At 42.8% G+C, this 22,331-nt stretch overlaps 1 protein-coding gene across 1 annotated transcript in view; it reads right to left on the minus strand.

Moving 5' to 3' along the window:
• LOC137654559 (proline-, glutamic acid- and leucine-rich protein 1-like) overlaps positions 1-22,331 on the minus strand; it is a 120,721-nt gene that overhangs the window by 56,842 nt on the left and 41,548 nt on the right. Inside the window, exons 7-8 of the mRNA XM_068388289.1 lie at positions 10,022-10,234; positions 9,633-9,745 (exon numbers count right to left, since the gene is read on the minus strand). Of these exons, the coding sequence (XP_068244390.1) occupies positions 9,633-9,745; positions 10,022-10,234 (326 nt within the window). The remainder of the gene's footprint in view (positions 1-9,632; positions 9,746-10,021; positions 10,235-22,331) is intronic.

Here is a 22,331-nt window from a genome sequence, read left to right on the forward strand (position 1 = left end):
GCCTGTATTTCACTAAATTTTTTTGCCAAAGCCAAAGGAAAAAGTCTTGTTTGTAAGATCTTTAAATGACAATCTATCAACCTTTTCAATTACTGCAAGACATGTAAATTCTAATGAACTCACCAAGTGACAGAAGGTTTCTCAATATTAAAAGATTTGAAAACATCTGTGGCTATACCTGAAGTGGATAAATCAAATCAAATATGATTGAAGATAGCATCAAGTGTTAACCTTTAACAGTCACAAAGTTTCTTATCATACAACAAGTTTGACAATATGTTTAAACAAGTCAAGTTTAATAAAATTTCTCTGGATTTGTGCCAACCAGAATACACATCACTGACTTCTATATGAATTATTGATAATGTCTTTTAAAAGCTAAAATAGAGACTAAAGGGCCTTACCTCCTCTCTGAGGACATGGTGGCTAGTCTGTTCGCAGTAAGCTGAAGCATGTGGGGCTTCAATGAGCCACTTCCAAAAAACCATATCTGAGAGGATTGGTCCTGCAATGTAACCTTATTGGGAATTTTCTGACAACAGAGGCCAGAGATCCATGAACCACCTCTTTTGTGGCAAATAGAGTGTTACTAGTCCTCCTCCTGTTTAGTGATACTCGAAACTTGCTAGCTACCACTCAAAGTAATGAGAATGGAGGAAAGGCATAAAAGTCCTGTAACAGGGCATCTACTCTCCACTCCAAAGAATCTTAGACCTGGGAGCAAAACACCTCAATTTTCCTAATGAGGGAGGTTGCAAAAATGTCTATAGCTTGTATTGTGCTTACCGCACAAACTCCAAATCAAGTAACCCATGAAGAAACCACTCTTTTGATGGATATACCGCTTCCTGCTCAATTGATTGGAATTAATATTGATTTTCCTAAGGATGAATTGATGCAACAGTCAGATTCCCTCATTACCATCCATGTCAACACAGTACCTCTTCTGCTATACAGAATAATGACACCAACCTGGTCCCTCTCTACTTTCATATCTTGTTCTACATAAAAATCTTAATGTATTTCTCTACCACTAGTGATTCCAGAGAGTAAATTACCTTGAACACTGCTAAAAGGTTTAGGCAATTTATGTAAAGTGATGACTCTTGCTTCGTCCAGTTCCATGCCCCGAGAACATAATTCTTAGTAGTTCCCTACCATTCTTGGGAAGCATCACTAAAGAGGGGAAGGTCTGGAACATTTATCTCCAGCAAACTCCTTGAGAAAAACCACTGTGGTCATCCCACCATTTGACAAGTCCAACTGGTTTTGAATAAGGGGGGGATAAAAGTTTGTGTCAGGTAGGATTACTTGTCCAAAAGCCAGTCAAGATGAAATTGAAACACTCTTATCCTCAGATGGATCAACATAAGTTTCTTTGGAGAGACCATTGTTCCAAGAAATCTCATTCACATTTACTAAAAGAAGCTTTAACTGCTAAAAATTTACCAACAGCTTCAGAAATTATCACACTTTTTTTTTTCTCCCCAGAAAAGGAAGAGCTGTCGTCATTCCAAAAATATAGAATCTTCCAGTGAGATTAATGGCATCACTTGTGTAAACTTGAGGTGCTGATCTTAATCGGCAACAAGTAAATCACCAAGCTCCAGTTAACTGGAAAGGACTGGGAAACCATTGTGAAGGCCTTCAAATGCAGCTCTCTCTCCAGTTCACATGTTGAACACCTCATCGCCATCTGTCCTTGGCTATACTGGACTACCTAAGTATCGGAAGATGTGGCTGAAATGTCATGTTGTTCCTGCTGCTGTAACATTAGTACCAAATTTGACCACCACATGCCATCCAGACAGCCTGTCAACATACGCCATGAAAGATTTTCAAGTAACACTGAAGAAATCAGCTAATACTGATTCAAAGGGGTGAGAATGGTACTCGTTGCATAACAGCAGCTCCTGTTATTAGTGCCAACATACAGTCTGTTTAATCCAATGCTTAACTGCCTCTACACCACAACGGTTACCATGAAGGAGTGTTAATAAATTGCGTCACATAGCTGAGGGAAAGACTGACTGGGGACCGTACAGGACAAGGTCATCATTGGTGTATAAATCATCCTTATTTTCCAGTAGAGTAGGTAATTATAAGAGATCACAACAATGACCATGGAATCCGTTGACAACATTCTAGAGAATTGCGTATGAGGGGTTTTCTCACGCTGCGTTGAGAATTTCTTCTATCATAAGATCTTACGTACTTTACGTCCTCACATATGAAAATGCATCTATGGCCTTAGCTACTATTATTCTGAGGGGAAGATGAGTTTCACCATTTAGCATGCCATCTTTGGGCACTGGGTGGATCAGAGGGAACATGAAAGGGCAACGGGGATGCAATGTTCTTTGCCTCTACGCCACACTGCAGTAAAGACACAGGGTGAAACTTTCTCTTTCAAATGCTGGAGACATGTTTTCTACTGAATTCAGTGTTTATATCAAGTAATGGCAATATTTAGTCATAGCCCAGACTAAAGCTAAACATTCCAACTCAATGGTGGCCCATCTAGTTTCTTCATCAGCCAAAAATTATGAACCACACAGGACCATATAAAAACAGCCTTCCCCATGGTCATTCAGAAGAGCAATTACTTTTTTTTTTTCAACATACTATATGCTACCATGTCTTTTACTTAACCCCTGCAAATTTTAAGGTCTAACTGTATAAAAGACAGGTCCTGTGAGTTAGCTAAAAAAATAATAAGGAACAACTTCAAAAACCCTTTCTGCTAGTAGTTGCTATCCTGAGCTAAGCAGAGAAACAGCCATATGCAGATCATACCAAGATATATCCCCAGAAGACAAAATATCATTGAAGAGAGCATCAATACAGAAGAAAAGGTCACTTTACCCAGTCTTCTGCAACTCTTGAACCCAAAAGTATAAAACAAGATGCCATTATGCACACATGGGACAACCTTGACAATTATGACTTGCCAAAATTTAGCTTTATCAGTGTGGACCTTCACAAGACTCAGAACTCAACGTGTGTCTGAAACTGATGGAACCATTTTGTTCACAACAGAAATTATTTAAAGACTCCCAAGAATTTTCCTTGACTTTCACTTTACCCCAAAAAAATGTTAAAAACAATGGGATTGTATGGAAAAATAATTTTGGTTTAAAATTATGTTATTTTCCTTAGTAAAATGAATTTTTGAATATACTTACCCGATGATCATGTAGCTGTCAACTCTGTTGCCCGACAGAAATCTAAGGTCGGGATACGCCAGCGATCGCTATACAGGTGGGGGTGTACACAACAGCGCCATCTGTCGAGTAGGTACTCAGGTACTTCTTGTCAACAAGAACTCAATTTTCTCCTCGGTCCACTGGTTCTCTATGGGGAGGAAGGGAGGGTCCTTAAATTCATGATCATCGGGTAAGTATATTCAAAAATTTATTTTACTGAAGGAAAATAACATTTTTCAATATTAATCTTACCCGATGATCATGTAGCTGATTCACACCCAGGAGGGTGGGTGGAGACCAGCATACATGTTAACATTAGAAGCTAAGTATCCCGTATTTCATTTTAGCAGTTATTCAAAATAACAAACATAAAATAAATAAGTACCTGGTAAGGAAGTCGACTTGAACCAATACTCTGCCTTTTTAAGTACGTCTTCCTTACTGAGCCTAGCGATCCTCTTAGGATGCTGAGCGACTCCTAGGTGCTGAAGTATGAAGGGCTGCAACCCATACTAAAGGACCTCATCACAACCTCTAATCTAGGCGCTTCTCAAGAAAGAATTTGACCACCCGCCAAATCAACCAGGATGCGGAAGGCTTCTTAGCCTTCCGTACAACCCAAAAAACAACAATAAAAAGCATTTCAAGAGAAAGATTAAAAAAAGGTTATGGGATTATGGGAATGTAGTGGTTGAGCCCTCACCTACTACTGCACTCGCTGCTACGAATGGTCCCAGGGTGTAGCAGTTCTCGTAAAGAGACTGGACATCTTTGAGGTAAAATGATGCGAACACTGACTTGCTTCTCCAATAGGTTGCATCCATAACACTCTGCAGAGAACGGTTCTGTTTGAAGGCCACTGAAGTAGCGACAGCCCTAACTTCATGTGTCCTTACCTTCAGCAAAGCAAGGTCTTCTTCCTTCAGAAGAGAATGGGCCTCTCTAATCAAAAGCCTGATGTAATAAGAAACTGCGTTCTTAGACATCGGTAAAGCAGGTTTCTTGATAGAACACCATAAAGCTTCTGATTGTCCTCGTAATGGCTTTGTACGTCTTAAATAGTACTTAAGAGCTCTTACTGGGCAAAGTACTCTCTCTAGTTCGTTCCCCACCAAGTTGGACAGGCTTGGGATCTCGAACGACTTGGGCCAAGGACGAGAAGGAAGCTCGTTTTTAGCTAAAAAACTAAGCTGCAAGGAACATGTAGCCGTTTCAGATGTAAAACCTATGTTCCTGCTGAAGGCGTGAATCTCACTGACTCTTTTAGCTGTTGCTAAGCAAACGAGGAAAAGAGTCTTTAATGTGAGATCCTTAAAAGAGGCTGATTGAAGCGGTTCAAACCTTGCTGACATCAGGAACCTTAAAACCACGTCTAGGTTCCAGCCTGGTGTGGTCAACCGACGCTCCTTTGAGGTCTCAAAAGACCTAAGGAGGTCCTGTAGATCTTTGTTGGTGGAAAGATCTAAGCCTCTGTGGCGGAAGACCGCTGCCAACATGCTTCTGTAACCTTTGATCGTAGGAGCTGATAGGGATCTTACATTCCTTAGATGTAAAAGGAAGTCAGCTATCTGCGTTACAGAGGTACTGGTTGAGGAAACTGCATTCGCCTTGCACCAGCTTCGGAAGACTTCCCATTTTGACTGATAGACTTTGAGAGTGGATGTCCTCCTAGCTCTGGCAATCGCTCTGGCTGCCTCCTTCGAAAAGCCTCTAGCTCTTGAGAGTCTTTCGATAGTCTGAAGGCAGTCAGACGAAGAGCGTGGAGGCTTGGGTGTACCTTCTTTACGTGCGGCTGACGCAGAAGGTCCACTCTTAGAGGAAGAGTCCTGGGAACGTCCACTAGCCATTGCAGTACCTCGGAGAACCATTCTCTCGCGGGCCAGAGGGGAGCAACCAACGTCAACCGTGTCCCTTCGTGAGAGGCGAACTTCTGTAGTACCCTGTTGACAATCTTGAACGGAGGGAACGCATACAGGTCTAGATGGGACCAATCCAGAAGAAAGGCATCCACGTGAACTGCTGCTGGGTCTGGAATCGGAGAACAATACATCGGGAGCCTCTTGGTCATCGAGGTAGCGAATAGATCTATGGTGGGCTGACCCAACAGGGCCCATAGTCTGCTGCAAACATTCTTGTGAAGGGTCCACTCTGTGGGGATGACCTGACCCTTCCGGCTGAGGCGATCTGCCATGACATTCATGTCGCCCTGAATGAACCTCGTTACCAGCGAGATCTTTCGATCTTTTGACCAAATGAGGAGGTCCCTTGCGATCTCGAACAACTTCCTCGAATGAGTCCCTCCTTGCTTGGAGATGTAGGCCAAGGCTGTGGTGTTGTCGGAGTTCACCTCCACCACCTTGCTTAGATGGAGGGACTTGAAGTTTATCAAGGCCAGATGAACTGCCAAAAGCTCCTTGCAGTTGATGTGAAGTGTTCTTTGCTCCTGATTCCACGTGCCCGAGCATTCCTGTCCGTCCAGTGTCGCACCCCAGCCCGTGTCCGATGCGTCCGAGAAGAGACGGTGGTCGGGGGTCTGAACAGCCAATGGTAGACCTTCCTTGAGAAGAATGCTGTTCTTCCACCACGTCAGTGTAGACCTCATCTCTTCAGAAATAGGCACTGAGACCACCTCTAACGTCATGTCCTTTCTCCAGTGAGCAGCTAGATGATACTGAAGGGGGCGGAGGAGGAGTCTCCCTAACTCGATGAACTGGGCCAGCGATGAAAGTGTCCCTGTTAGACTCATCCACTGCCTGACTGAACATCGGTTCCTTCTCAGCATGCTCTGGATGCATTCTAGGGCTTGACTGATCCTTGGGGCCGACGGAAAAGCCCGAAAAGCTCGACTCTGAATCTCCATACCTAGATAGACAATGGTTTGGGATGGGACGAGTTGGGACTTCTCTATATTGACCAGGAGACCCAATTCCTTGGTCAGATCCATAGTCCATCTGAGATTCTCCAGACAGCGACGACTTGACGGAGCTCTTAAAAGCCAGTCGTCCAAATAGAGGGAGGCTCTGATGTCTGCCAAGTGAAGGAATTTGGCAATATTCCTCATCAGTTTGGTAAACACAAGAGGTGCCGTGCTTAGGCCAAAGCACAGGGCTTGGAACTGGTACACGACCTTTCCAAAGACGAACCTTAGGAAAGGTTGGGAGTCTGGATGGACGGGGACATGAAAGTACGCGTCTTTCAGGTCTAACGAGACCATCCAGTCTTCCTTTCTGACCGCTGCTAGGACCGACTTCGTCGTCTCCATTGTGAACGTCTGCTTGGTGACAAAAGCATTGAGAGCACTGACGTCCAGCACCGGTCTCCAACCTCCTGTCTTCTTCGCTACCAGGAAGAGACGGTTGTAGAAGCCCAGGGATTGATGGTCCCGGACTATGACTACCGCTCTCTTTTGTAGCAAGAGCGACACCTCTTGTTGCAACGCTAGCCTCTTGTCCTTCTCCTTGTAGTTGGGAGAGAGGTTGATGGGAGACGTTGCTAGAGGGGGACTGCGGCAGAACGGAATTCTGTACCCCTCCCTCAGCAACTTCACAGAGTGAGCGTCTGCACATCTGCTCTCCCAAGCTTGCCAGAAGTTCTTGAGCCTGGCTCCCACTGCTGTCTGGAGAGGTAGGCAGTCAGATTCTGCCTTTTGAGGACTTGGAACCCTTCTTCGATTTGCCACGGTGACTGTCGGCACGGGTACCTCCTCTGCTGGAGGTTCTGCCACGAAAGGGCGGGATGAACCTAGACGCTGGTGTGTCCATCCTAGGTCTAGGCACGGAAGGTAAAGCTTTAGCCTTACGTGCGGAGGACGCCACCAGGTCATGGGTATCCTTCTGGATCAACGAGGCAGCCATCCCCTTGATCAGCTCTTCCGGAAAGAGACACTTGGAGAGCGGAGCATACAACAACTCCGACTTCTGGCAAGGAGTGATCCCAGCCGACAAGAAGGAGCAAAGATGTTCTCTCTTCTTAAGCACTCCCGACACGTACGAAGCCGCAAGCTCACCAGACCCATCCCGAATGGCTTTGTCCATGCTAGACATGATAAGCATGGCAGAGTCCTTATCCGAAGGGGAAGTCTTTCTGCTTAACGCTCCCAAACACCAATCGAGGAAGTTGAAGATCTCAAAAGCACGAAAGACTCCCTTCAACAGATGATCCATGTCAGAAAAGGACCAGCAAATCTTAGATCGTCTCATAGCCAGCCTGCGGGGAGAGTCAACCAGACTTGAGAAGTCGCCCTGGGCAGAGGCAGGAACTCCCAAGCCGGGTTCCTCTCCCGTGGCATACCAGACGCTAGATTTGGAAGCAAGCTTGGTAGGCGGAAAGATGAAAGCAGTCTTTCCCAGTTGCTTCTTGGACTGCAACCACTCTCCCATAACCCTCAAAGCTCTCTTGGATGAGCGTGCGAGTACAAGTTTGGTGAAGGCAGGAGCTGCTGACTGCATGCCCAGAGCAAACTCGGAGGGAGGAGAGCGAGGGGTTGCAGACACAAACTGTTCCGGATACAAGTCCCTGAACAAGGCAAGGACTTTCCGAAAGTCTAAGGAGGGAGGCGTAGACTTGGGTTCTTCTAAGTCGGAGTGCGGATCGTCCAAATGCGCAGCTTCGTCATCGGATACTCCATCATCCGAAAGCTGAGGAGGAAGTGGCAAAGGTGGAGCAGAAAGCTGAACGGCTGAATCCGGCAGCACGGGTGCATGCGTAGCTGCTGCGGATCCAACATCATGGCGCTGCTGGTCAGTCTGCGAGCTGGCAACAACAAAAGCAGAGTGCTGGTGCGTGGGAGGGACTGCCGTGGGTTGCGGAGCATGCCGCATTGTGTCAAAACACGGCAGCTCGACAGCACCTTCCCACTGCTGATGCGGTAGCTCACGCATGTCAACGGAGGGTGCAGCATGAACATGCGGCTGGCAGGGTGGACTGCGCATCGGTGGTGGAGCTCTCACAGGTGGAGTGTGGGAGCAGGCAGCCGCAGTATCTGCTGAGCGCACAACCGTGGCAGGTTGTAGGTTAACTGGTGCAGTGTCAACCTTCTCAGCACGATACTCCTGCATAAAGGAAGCAAGCTGAGACTGCATAGTCTGCAGCATGGACCACTTAGGATCTACCGTGGTTGGTGCGGCAACAGACGGAGTAGTTGCCTGCTGCGGAACCACTCTACCTCTCTTGGGAGGTGTGCAGTCTTCGGAAGACTGCGGCGAGTCCGAACTGACCCAGTGGCTACACCTGGGCCGTTGGACTCGCTCGGAAGGGACCTTACGCTTGAGAGGTCGTGAGACCTTGGTCCAACGTTTCTTCCTCGAAACTTCTTCCACAGACGAGGAATGATAGGGCTCATTCGTCTGTTTGTGGATGGGACGATCTCTGACAGATACGTCCGCAACCACTGAGGGTACATCCGTACGCTGAGCCGAACCCTTTGGTCCTTCGACATTGCTTCTCCCCTGGGCTTGGGAGCTTGCAAGAGGTCCCGGACTGGGAGGACGACTGGCACGAACAGATGTACCCTCATGCGCAACACTGACACTGACACTTTTCACTTCACTTGCACTCACTACACTTCCCACTGCACTATGCGCTTTCAACTCTTTGACATCTGCCAAAAGTTGATTCCGGTCATTAGCTAATGACTCCACTCTGTCACCAAGAGCCTGAATGGCACGCATCATGTCCGCCATGGAGGGCTGAGCACTAGTAGCAGGGTCGGGAGTCACCACTACAGGGGAAGGAATAGGTTGAGGGGCATGGGGAGAGGAAAAATCAAAAGAGCGAGAAGAACTCCTCCTGATCCTATCTTTCTCTAGCCTACGTGCATTTTTAAGGAATTCGTTAAAATCGAATTCCGAAAGCCCAGCGCATTCCTCACATCGATCTTCCAATTGACAGGATTTACCCCTACAATTGGAACAAACGGTGTGAGGATCTATGGAGGCCTTCGGAAGACGCCTAGAACAAGCCCTAACGCTACACTGCCTGTACTTAGGGACTTGAGAATGGTCAGACATCTTGAATTGTAGAAATAGTCAAGGGGGAATTCCAAAATCTAGCAAAGTTCGTTAACAATTAATCCAATTTAAATCAAAACGCTTGATAAGCTAATGATAAAGGTTCCTGAATAGCGAAGGCTAAAATCTAGAGCGAATACATCACCAAAATCGTGAAAAACAACTCCAGAATCAACAGCGTATCCAAGTAGGTCTTGCCGGTGGCACGACAGAGGAAAAATTGAGTTCTTGTTGACAAGAAGTACCTGAGTACCTACTCGACAGATGGCGCTGTTGTGTACACCCCCACCTGTATAGCGATCGCTGGCGTATCCCGACCTTAGATTTCTGTCGGGCAACAGAGTTGACAGCTACATGATCATCGGGTAAGATTAATATTGAAAAATATATTTTCTAAAACATCAACTACTAAACTAACCTCATTATCATATCTCTCAGCAACCAAAGGCAATGATGATGTAATGAAACTATGAGGAAAGAAAGGATCTGGTGCTCTTGACTTTTGAAAGTTTTCAGGACTTTGCTGTCTACCTAATTTGAATAAAATAAATGGAATTAGAGAAACAATAAAATCAATATATAACTAGCATACCATTACAAAAACATAATACACATAATCATAAAAGTTAGAGAAACAGAAAAATATACTACAGTGGTAATATTTTAGAGCTTCCCTATCAGAAGATATAACATGAATACATATTATGAAAAAATATTGAGACTACACAAAATTGGTAAGGTAATTTAAATATAGAGTCTGGAAAATGCAATTAATCTTTAAAGGAGAAAAACTTGCTAGGAACTTACTTGCAATAATCTGAATACTGGGCTCAAAATATGATGTGGCACTACAGATATACACTGATTACCTTCACATGTAACCATCTGTGCTATAAACTTCAAGATGTTACCCAAGCGAGTCACTGCAGCAAGAAATCCACTAATAGTTTCACTGCTATCCTTGCCCACAAATTTTATTGGAGGAACTTTCAGTGTGGACTGTCTGCTGTGATTGTATGCCTAAAATGTGAAAAACAACTTGAAAACCTAATGAAATTATAACTATGAATTATGATATTACTCAAAAATGGCATACTCTCTCGATTATTTTAAATTCAAAACATTTTATAGTCTCATCGATAACACTCCATCACTGGTTTAGTTACAGGTCATTCAATATTAATATTATTTTCATTAGCAGCATCCTTATTATAGTAGTATCCTCATTTTTATCAACACCATATGAAATTATCCATATTACTACCATCAATTATCTCTTTTAAATCTAATCCTCTGTCCTTTCAATTTTACTTTCATGGTTGAGAAACTAACAGTTTGGCCTTCTCCATCATAAGTTAGGTTTAATACTACACAACATTCTAGAACTTTTATTCCAGTTATGACCAGATTGTGGAGGGATTTACCCAATCTGGTGACTGAATTGGTGAAACTTCAATGTTCAAACTTACTGCCAATGCTTTTCTGATGAAAAGCATGACTAAGTGTCATTTAAAGTTTACTTATATACAGTATATGACTTTTTGGGGCTCAAGCCATGTCGTCGTGATGGAAGTTCCTTAAAGTAGCTTCCTAAGGGATATATGTACTACAGTGATATTCCCAGAGAATTTTACCTTTAGGTATCCAGAATTCTAACTCCTGGCGCGAATATCCTTAAAATTTCTCCCAAGGATATCGCATAATATCAGCGGACGCATTCTTGACATGCGTCCATAGCAATCTGCACCCCAAACAGCGTTTTGGCTTTGAGGAGGATGTGGCAAAATAAAAGGGAGCCGTCCAAAGGCTCTCCCCGCTCTCGTAATACTATTGGGAATACAAAAGCGCCATTTGCACGATGGCGGACATTCCTTATTTTGTAGCGATCTCGCTCGGTGATATTTCCTGGTGATCTAACTTTTCGATCGTTTTACAGGATTATTATTATGCTTTCTCCATCTTCTTCCGCCTCTGGAAAGTTGAGTATCGGGTCTTTACTATGAGTATATTTTAGCTCCTGTTTCACAATGAAATTAGAGTATTTTATTGTGTTTAAGAGCTAGGCCAGTTACTGGAGGCGCCATGGTGCCGTCGCTCGTTAAGCATGTGTTATTTTGATAGCAAAACGACTACCAGTTTTTAATAGCTTTATTTAATTATTTTAATTATTTAGCTATTTAGGCAATTATTCTTGTAAAGTTTCGATAATGTGCATAAATTTTTTTTCCCCCTTTTCTCTGTCGATCGTATAGTTAGAGTTTCGGTGATTCAGGTAACCGAGATCTCGTATAGCCTAGGAAACCTTACCTAGACGTTTTACTATATGTTCAGACTTTCCCCGGTTACCCTCGTGTATTGTTTTCATTCAGTGGAGACTGATACCTCCAAGAATGTTATGAAACATTACAAGTCTCTTCGGAGACTTAAGGATAATCTCTTTTCCTCTGAGTGTAGCCTCAGGCTACAACCCTAATTGCCGTGCCTTGAATTTTACTCAGACATGGCTAACTTAGGGTTTGTCCTGCTTCTTCCCTTAACCGTTGGTTGTGGTATACCATCGGGTTTTGGGATTTAGTCAGAATCTCAGAGTATTTAGTCTTATGTCGGTGACCTGCCGGCAGGGCAAATGGGTTGTAGGATACCATCATTCCCCTGCCAGCTAGGTGGCCGGCAATGGAGGTTAGCCCTCATTAGCCGCACTTGAAATTAGGGTAGGATACCATCTTCTCCTTGCGATTAAAAGACTAGTCCTATGCCACAGTACTCTGGGCTGAAGAGTAATTTTCTTTAGCCTAGGATACTTGGCACTGGAACTCTGTTTCTTCTTTGTTGAGAGGAGACGGCAGTGCCGCCATCCCCTTAACTGTGTTGGCAATCTCTGGGATGGAGAACTGAGTCTCTCCTGTTCCCTGGGATTCTGCCGATACCGAAACAAAGTTTCTTTTACAGGTGGTAGGACTGAATTTTTGCCAGTTCCTTTCACACACGTTACAGGACCCTGTTCCCTACCCCTCTGTCCTCTTTTGATGGCTGAGCCATTGTCTTTCTTTAGGCCGGCATCTTGCAACCTACATTTGCTGGTAGGTTGCCAGAGCCAGCCAGACTCCCTCTCGAGCCATGTCTTTGGCTGACGGCAGAGCATACTGCCGCCAACCACATCATCTGTCGGCAACTGCCGGCCCAGCCGGCAGCCAAGATGGCTGCAGCCGGCAGCCAAGATGGCTGCAGCCGGCAGCCAAGATGGCTGCCGGCGACCATGATAGGGAAGTCCCTTCTGTTCCCAAGGTTCTTCAGTCCTCCCTTGGACTGCTGCTACAGGTCCTGTTGTCGGGGTACTGCCAGCCAGGCCGGCACAGATAGTGCTGACTCAGTTGGCAGCACGCCAACTGTACTGGTACTGCTGGACTTGCCGGCCGGCAGTGTATCGGCGGTACCTTGTCGGCAATAGTACTGTAGCTGCATGGAAGCCTGAATAGTACATTCTCCCCTTCAATTAGAACCTTCTTTCTGGAAAAAGGCAGTCAAATTAGACTTTTACATCCTTAATTACTGTATACATTCACAGTAAGGAGTAGCCTTTTTTCCATGCTATCTCTCTCTCTCTCTCTCTCTCTCTCTAGCTAGCAGGCCGGGTATGCCGGCAAGACCTAGCTATGCTGGCTACATGCCGGGTGAACTACTGTATATCTTATACAGGTAGCCAGTATATCTGCATTATAGAATATACTGCAGATAGAAAACTACTATATAGTTTATACTAGTAGTTATTTCCAATATATTTTGGATATCCAACACAGGTATTTGCTGAGCCCAATCCTATATTGAATGAATATGATTTCTTCAATATCCCGATTAGAAATCAGTATTATGATTACCCTACAATATTAAACACTTCAAGGCAGGAGTAATACACTCCTAACCCTTAAAGGGTGCAGCCTTTTTCCTTGAGTCTCCATGATCAGGAAACTCTATACTGTATTTTAATATAGTAGGAAGACTACAGCAAATAGGCTGAGTGGGATATACAAATATATGTCTTTATTTTCCTAGTCCAGCTGGCTTCATGCTAGATGGACCATACTGTCATATGCTACTATGAAGGCAGCATAATGACTAGACTACAATACATGATGTACAGTAGCCAGTAAATTGCAATATAGACTTACTGCAATTAGAAAACTACAGTACAATGATACAGTAGTATTTTCTGACATACCTTGGGTACCCTTGTACGAGCATTCTGCTGGTACCGTTCATATACTGAATGAATAGTTTTCTTCAATATTCTGATCGAGAATCAGTCATCCTGACCCCACAGTATTAACATTATTTTGGGACAGTGATTTGATACTTCTCTACCCCTAGGGGTAAGAGTCCTTCTACTTGGAGTTATTCTATAGAGAAATCTCCATGTAGTTAATACTGAGGGGAGGCAACAGCATTTGCTCACAGGGGTACACAAGTATGTATCTCCTACTATCCCTTTATAGCTTACTATCCTAAGCTACCTTATTGTAAAGGACATTTGCATGTTGATTGTCAAGGAGATAATCCATTGTATACTCATTTGGTTTTCCTTTCTTTACAGGAGGAACACCAGATACCTTGTGCTGCAGTCCTCTGCAAGGCCACGAATAAGTATTTTTACGGTCATAATACTTGCAGGTTTCATGCCCCCTGCAATATTATTTCTGGATCCCTACATTATTGGAACCCACAGGTTTGCAATATATGTCGGACATTTATGTCCGAAGGTTTTAAAAATCCCAAGTCTACAGAGACTAGGGATACAGCTCAATATAAATTATGCAACTGGGTGAGAGGCTTTCAAAAGATCTCTCCGGGACCTTTCCTACCTAATGACGGGATGCGTAAGCTACTATTTCCAGAAGCAAGTGAGGAAACAGTAGTGCCTCAGGAGCTAACTACATCCCCTGACGGCCAGAAAACCTTTGGGATTAAGGGCAAGAAATACCCCAAGGTAGAAGAGGAAAATGTTGCGTCGGAATTTCCTCCGCCTGTGCCGGCTTTAGAGCCATCGATGTTGACATCTTCGTCTTCTACCCCTAATTTGGATAATGTGGTATAATTATGTATCCAGCTGAAGAATCAAATAGAGCGCTTTCGTAGACAAAACGAAAAGCAGGAAGTAAAACACAAGATAGATCCTCGTAAAGTTTCTCTTGTCGCTTCCCAGGGGTCAGTCAAACGACCCATGAATCAAGACCTACCAACATGCTCCATAACCAATCCCTGGAGGTTCGCGGAGCAGATGCCGATTTCAAATGGCAATCTCTGCATCTCAGAGAAAATAGGTGCTGTTCCTTTGGACAAAATTCAATTTTGGCCAAGCTTTGATGCTTTCCGTAATTGTTGGGATCGACTGAAGTACAAACCAAAGTCAAGAAAAGGAACGGAACCAAAGGTGGTCTTGATTCTCGACCTTGATAAGGCACAGACTATCCTTTCAGGTAGTCTAATAAAGGCAGGTTATTCAGAGTTGAAGGTATTCTCACTGAATAACGGACACCCTTCCTTTCTTGCTCCTACTTCACTCTCATTCCCCTTTATGGGGAAGGCATTTACTTCTGTTGCCAAAGCGGTAGAGGCGAGTAAGCCATGTCCCACACTCAATGAGTGCAAGCCTTTGTCACCAGCTTTTCCCGGACAGGAAAAGGATTGGAAGGAAGTCCATTTGACATTTTCAGTAGGAAAATTAGACAAGGACGTCGCAAGTCAACAATTCAAGGTATGTCTCCCTAAATTGTCTGAGTTGCTCTTGTGTAATGAACAGGAGTCAAAGGACAGACTTGCGATATCCCTTTCTCTACAAAACTACATAGAGTTGTGTTCAACCTACGAAAGTACCCCAGACATGCTCATGGTCATAGCCAAAATGCATATGGCTATCTTGGTGAAGGACCTTTACGCCTTTATGAAGGCTAGGAGAGCATGTAGAGAGTTTGTGTTCGCTGATGCAACAGTAAAACAAGAGACAAGGAAGCTAATATCTTCCAACATCTGGGGTAAAGACCTCTTCCCACACGAGGTCACTAAGGAAGTAATTAAGAACGCCACCATGGAGAACATAGGTCTTCTCCAAAAATGGGGCATTCCTTCAAAGAGAAAATCTTCTGTGGTTGTGGGTCCCCAACCTAAAAAGAAGATCGGAAATGCTGGAAATATCCGGGCTGCTCAACAACATCCCACTATTCCAGTGACCACGGTGCTACAGGCAGATGGTCAAAAGTCTAAGCCTACTGACTACTCGAAGCATAAAGACGCTTCGGCTAGGAGGAACTTTCCCTCAGGATCGCAGGACCTTCGATCCTTCGGTCCAAAGCCTATTCAAGATGAGCCATTGATGGAAAACAGAAATGTCCCTACCATCATTTCCTTACCTTCTCCTACAGTTCAAAACCCTCCTGGAGGAGTATACCTGAGAGCTATAGAGCATACAGGTAGTAAGAAAACTTTAGCTCATCGAGTTCCAGGGAAAGCTGCTTTGTGTTCACGAGAAGGACTCAAGATATCAATGAGCCATTCTGAACTTGTCGCCACTCAACAAGTTCATAAAAAACAGCAAGTTCTGAATGTTAATCCTTCTGAACATATGGACCTTGTTCCAATTAAGGGTGTTCGTAGTCTTGTCAGACCTGAAAGGTGTCCTTCGGAACATTCCAGTCAACCACCCCCCTTCCTCCTATCTAGAATTCATGTTACAGAGAGTAACATTCATCCTAAGGAAGATACGTGTCGGACTCACAGTCCTAAGTATCTTCAAAGGATTGACGAACTTGGTCACGTCAAATTCAAGCCTAGAAATAATTCAGGTATTAATATACCTGATCAAGAGGCTGGAGTGGGCAGCACCCGAAGTGTCCGGCCAATGTGCATTCAAAGAGATGACCCGGTTCCTGGGACATCAAGGATGCACGATAAGCTTCTAGAAGTCTCAACTTTCTCCAGCTCAGGGGTTTCGATGTTTAAAAAACCATCGAAGCCCTCAGTCACATCAACTCTCCTCTCCTTTGGAAATATAAAAGGAGCTCGTGAGGTCTGTCAAGAGACTCAGGTATTCAGTCAGAATTCCAAAACGCCAACAGGAAAAAGCGCTAAACTTTCCCAAGTTCGCTATAGTGACAGACCTGGTGCTAAGGGCACACCGGAAAAAGGCGTTAAGAGCTTGGAGAAAACACGCATCAAACGGTTGAAGAGATAAAAAAAGACTGAGATAGGTCCCTCTTTAATCGCTTCTCTAACAGAAATTAGAGCACGAAAGCCCCAAGACTCTGCTGGTCCTTTCATGGGTGGGGAAGCCCCCTCCACACAGATCAGGCTCCCTACGACTGATCTGGGACACCGAAGCGATAATAAGACGTCACATTCGAACGTCTCATTCAGTCTTGGTGAAGATACCCATCCCTCTCTTGAAGGGACAGCACCTACCAGCAGTTCATTTACAACTGATCCACGATGTGACGGTGGATACTCTATTTCGATACAAACCGATAGAGTTGGAATGGTCCATGGGCGCAAACATATTCCCTCCCAGATGGGAACAAGTCCCGGAACTGCAATTCGACCTCTTCATCACGAGCGTCTTCAAGAAACTACCTCGCTATATAGCCCCATACGAGGATCCTCTAGTGGGGCTGATAGACTAGATGAGGCTGGTCCTAGCTCTGACCTTAGGTATATTTCCGAAGATTCAGAAATTAACTGCCTTCGTTTTATCACAGAGAACCCAAATCCTTCATTTCATGATTTTCTCGCTCTAGCGGTTAGAAAAAGGTTTGGGATCTCAAAAGGCAATATAGAATTCTTAGAAGAATACAAGGCTAAGTCAACAAGAAGACAATATGAGTCTTCCTGGAAAAAGTGAGTTGCGTTTGTCAAAGCAAAAGGACCGAAAGAAATTTCAATGAACTTCTGTCTGTCCTTCTTTGTCCACCTTCATAGCCAAGGTCTGGCGGCCAATACGATAAATACGTGCAAGCCAGCCTTGACTAGGCCTCTCCTATATGCCTTTCAAGTGGATCTGGCGAATGAAATCTTTAATAAAATTCCGAAGGCATGTGCTAGGATTAAGCCCGCAGTACCACCAAAGCCCATCTCTTGGTCTTTGGACAAGGTCTTACATTATGCCTCATCTGTGAACAATGAAGATTGTTCTCTTAAGGATCTAACCCAAAAGGTTATTTTTCTGTTCGCTATCACCTCTGGGGCTAGAGTTAATGAAATAGTGGCCCTATCCAGAGATGAGGGTCACATTCAGTTCACGGAAGTGGGAGAACTGAATCTATTTCCTGATCCATCCTTTCACGCTAAAAACGAGCTACCCACTAAGAGGTGGGGTCCCTGGAGAATCTGCCCTCTGAAGGAAGATGTCTCTCTATGTCCTGTAGAGTGTCTAAAGGTCTATCTTCGTAAAACTTCACACTTCAGGGGAGGACAGCTCTTTAAAGGAGAAACTTCTGGATCAAATTTATCCCTAAAACAACTAAGGGCGAAGCTCACCTACTTTATTCGTAGAGCGGATCCGGACAGTACTCCCGCAGGTCATGATCCGAGAAAGATTGCTTCATCACTGAACTTCTTTCAGTATATGGACTTTGAGCGCCTACGTTCATACACTGGATGGAAATCATCCAGAGTGTTTTACAAACACTATGCAAAACAAGTGCATGAACTGAAACACTTCGTAGCGGCGGCAGGTAGTGTATTAAAACCTGCCCCCTAATTACTGTGGTAAACAGTTTATGGTTTGGGACTTCACATGTCCTCGCACATGTAATGGATGAGAATCATCCAGAGTGTTCTACATACACTATGCTAGACAATCCATGATCTGAAGCAATATGTGGTGATGCCAGGTAGAATATTTAACCTGCCGTCTAATTCTACGATGAACAGCTAATTGACTGGGACTGTCAATTAAAGGGAGAAGGGGTCACCCTTCTTAGGTGTGACTTCTTTTAATTAAGTGTTACCATGATAACACTAGCTCTGTTCAAAATCCCAGGTGTGGAATTATACAGATAGCAATAGTGTCGGTGTACGAAGTACACAGTGCAGATAGAAGTAACCAGTACAGGAATTATGAAGAGAAATTGTTTTATAATTTTTCTTCAGTCTGAGAGTGACACTCATCATTTCTTCCTTCAAGATGGAAATATAGTTTCTGTGCTTGTTACAGGTATAATCCCATTGTCATACTACATTCGTTTTACTGAACATCTTTTAGTCACTTATTAGTAATAAATGTCTATTAGAATGTAGTGCGTCCACCTTCGCCAGACAATTGTATGTATACATGCCAGAGTTCTTCAACTTACCAAAGTAAGTATCCCTCATATATTTGTATGCATCAAATTTTAGATATAAGAGACACTGATGTTATTTTAGCAAAATATACAACTATGAGACAATTTGTATATTCAGTGTGTACTCATGTTTGGTCATACTATGTATGTTAACCTCAAGATCCCTTTTCTACTGTCTAGAATGACTCTTCCCTGTAGGAGGCAGGAAGCACTAACATTGGTTATGATTAGTGATGGTGACGAATAACAGTAACGTCCCTTGTCTCATGTGGTCCCCATGACCATAGAAAAGGTTGCTATAAGGTTAAGGCACTGATTAAAAATCCACAGATACACTAATGCTCTGGTATGCTTCCATCACGACGACATGGCTTGAGCCCAAAAAATGGCCGCGAAAAATCTATTTTTGGGTGAGATGGCCATGTCGTCCTGATGGACCCACCCATCTCCTCTAAAAGAAAAGATCTTCACAGTATCCCTCCCGTGGTACTGTATCTGTAACACCAGGCTCAATGCTACAAGGAATGTCCGCCATCGTGGGAATGGCGCTGTTGTATTCCCAATAGTATTAAGAGAGCGGGGAAAGCCTTTGGACGGCTCCCTTTTATTTTGCCACATCCTTCTCGAAGCCAAAACGTTGTTTGGGGTGCAGATCGCTATGGAGACGTGTCAAGAATGCGTCCGCTGATATTATGCAATATCCTTGGGAGAAATTTTAAGGATATTCGCGCCCGGAGTTAGAATTCTGGATACCTAAAGGTAAAATTCTCTGGGAATATCACTGTAGTACATATAAACATACTTTCCCTGAGAGTAACAGCGAGGAAAACAAACTCCTCACAATGTTTACTTTAAACACTGCAATCTCAGACATCAAGGGCCACAAGATTAATACTGTAGAGACAAACGCCGCAATAAAGGTAAGACCAATCATATGAAATTCATGACCAGAATCCAGAAATTTCTGTTGTACAGTGAAGATTTTAAGAAAGGGATAATAAGGCCCAAACACTCCCTGCAAAAGCCAAACTGAAGACTCAGGAAAAAGTTATCACTTTGTCAGCATATACATTCAATATTAGAAAATGGGCAGCAATTGGCAGGGCTAGAGCTTTCACAATAACAATTACCTAATGGAGTAGCATCAGCTTTTCTCAAAGTGTAAAAAGAAAATCTTCAAGTTAATTTGCAAGAAATAGCAGAAAATTTAGAAACCAGTAAATCAGCTGTCATCACAAATATATATGGTTAGGGTCCACACATCATAATTTCATGAGACCAAAATGTTAAGAGGATAGTTTAGCTTCAGAAGAATGGGAATTAAGAAGACTAGAGTTTCTCAATGTCTTCGTACTTACAATCTCATAAATCAAAAAGTTGCCATTCCTTTGAACAATGAACAGCAGAAATTTATAATTTAATCAAAAGAGGAACTGTTAAGTCTACACCAAAAAGAGTGCAGATTTAAGAATATCCCAACATTTACTGTATATTTCCAAGTTATAACCGAAAAAGATTTTATCTTTTATTTTGGTCAATCCATATTCATGTTTACCTGAAGCATAGCCCATCTTGAGTGACAATGCTTAGCTAAAAATAGTTATTTCAAGACATATCTCATCTATTCCTTTTCCAGAAATGTCTCCCAGTTCTCCACATAGGCATGTCAACCATCATAATTCAATTGTGTATCTTAATACATGTTACCCGTCATAATTCAATTATGTATCGCCTTTAATATAGAAACTGTGCTATTCCCATGGCTTTATACATAAATTCTCTCCAAGCAACCTCATACACCTCAAGTAAAACTTCATAATCCTGTTGAAAAAGGATGACCTTTCATACTCCCTACATTAAGGGGTTGGTTGCCTGATGCACCCTCTCCAATGCCTTCTATCAAAGGCATCTTCTTCCACAAAAACTCCTCTCCATATCATCCTTCATCTTATCTCGCCATCTAATTCTTTGCCCCCCTCTTGATCTTCACCCTATAACAGGTTCCTCCCAAACACTTCTCACCATCTATCCTTAACACATGCCCACACCATATCAACCGTGACATTCTTATCATCTCTGTAATCTTAACTATGACTGTAATTTCTCTTACTTTGTCCTTTTCCAATCTTTCAAGCAGTGTTATCCACATCAGCATTCTAATCTATGTTCTTTCAAGCTTTGACAGAGAGGATGATAAATGACAAAGTTAAAGAGCTCTAATCTGTCATGCTACATACTAAGTATGAAGTTTCAAATTATGCGGGAGGGGAAACCTTAAAAAAGGGTAAAAATTTCTCCTTGAAACTGTGATCATATAATGATAAATGATTACTTTACTGAGTTGAATAGCTACAGCAATTAGGTGGAGAGGCAAGTAAAAAAAACCTACGGTTAGTTATCAAAAGGATAATCAATTTCAAAATGCAATGAGAGTTATATCAATCACTTAGCTACTAATAATATCAGGCAGCATATTTTTTATCATAGCATCAGAATAGATTTGCAGTTTAATGACTCCCTTTTATATGGTTTCCATTACAAATTAATTTTTCAAAATGGTTACTGCTGAAATACAGGTAGCTAGATTGAAAAAAACATCACCTGTGCTACTCTAAATAGAGTATTGTAATATAAAATTTTACATTTACTATGCTGATCCTGATCATTTATATTCACTGGTTGTGTATTCTTAATTTTTAAAGAAAAATAAAAAAAAAATATATAAAAAGGGCTGAATTTCCCATGCTTTCTTTATACTCCTTCAAAACCAGAAAGTGCTGTAATGAACACATTTTCTTTCCATAATCATAAATATATCAAGAACCCCTATCAGGTCAAGTCTTCACCTGATTAATTTCCTATGATTTTCTGGCCTTTTCTTTGGGTCTCATACTACTTCCATAAGTACTACTTTTCTGAACATATATTTTTTATTGCACCTGAATCTTGAGATTTTGGTAGACTTTCCGTCCTATGGAAACCAGAACTCTATGCCACTTCATTTCATAATACTGCATAGCACTATTTCCCACTGAACTCTAGCCATAAACTAACATTCTATCATCCCAAATTCATAAAATTTACTTCCTTTTCATGAAAAGGGCCAATATTTTTATGACATTGCAAAAAGAGGTCCCAAGTACATATAAAGAAGTCTTTGCTGCCTCTATTTAAGGAAATCTATCTCTCTTCATTTAATCCTTGCAGTACATAAGCTCTTCCTGCTCCCTTCTAATCTCCTGTTTCCCAATCCAGTCTCCCAAGGTAACAAGAATACTTAATAGCTTCTAAGACCTACCATGTACTAAAAAAAGTTAAATTCTCTCTACTCCCCAAATCCTCTTGCAATACACTTCAGCCATCAATAATCAGTTCTTATTTCTATTTATACAACCTTTTATGAGATCATGTTACATCTATTCCCTGTTAACAATCCCCGCAATTTTTCCACAATGGCCATATGGTCACTTCACTAATTGTACTTTTCCCTTACAAGTCACCATAAACTTTATTTTGATATTGTTTTTCAATCTTCCTCTCTTCATTCCACTCTTAGACCTTTTAAACAATTCCAAAACTTTTTTCTCAGATTTTGTAGGTATCACTAGGTCGTCTGCATATGACAACTTCCAGGGGTCTCTTCCTGTGCACTTCTTTGTAACTTTACCAGAAATTCTGCCTTCACTCCAAATTTATATTATCAAGAGTAACATCCCAGATTTAATGTCTTTCTAGTACACACTCCATTCATTGCATTCATCAAAATTTCTATATAGTTTATTCATTAATTT

Source organism: Palaemon carinicauda, chromosome 15, assembly GCF_036898095.1.
Source record: "Palaemon carinicauda isolate YSFRI2023 chromosome 15, ASM3689809v2, whole genome shotgun sequence".
Classification (NCBI taxonomy): domain Eukaryota; kingdom Metazoa; phylum Arthropoda; class Malacostraca; order Decapoda; family Palaemonidae; genus Palaemon; species Palaemon carinicauda.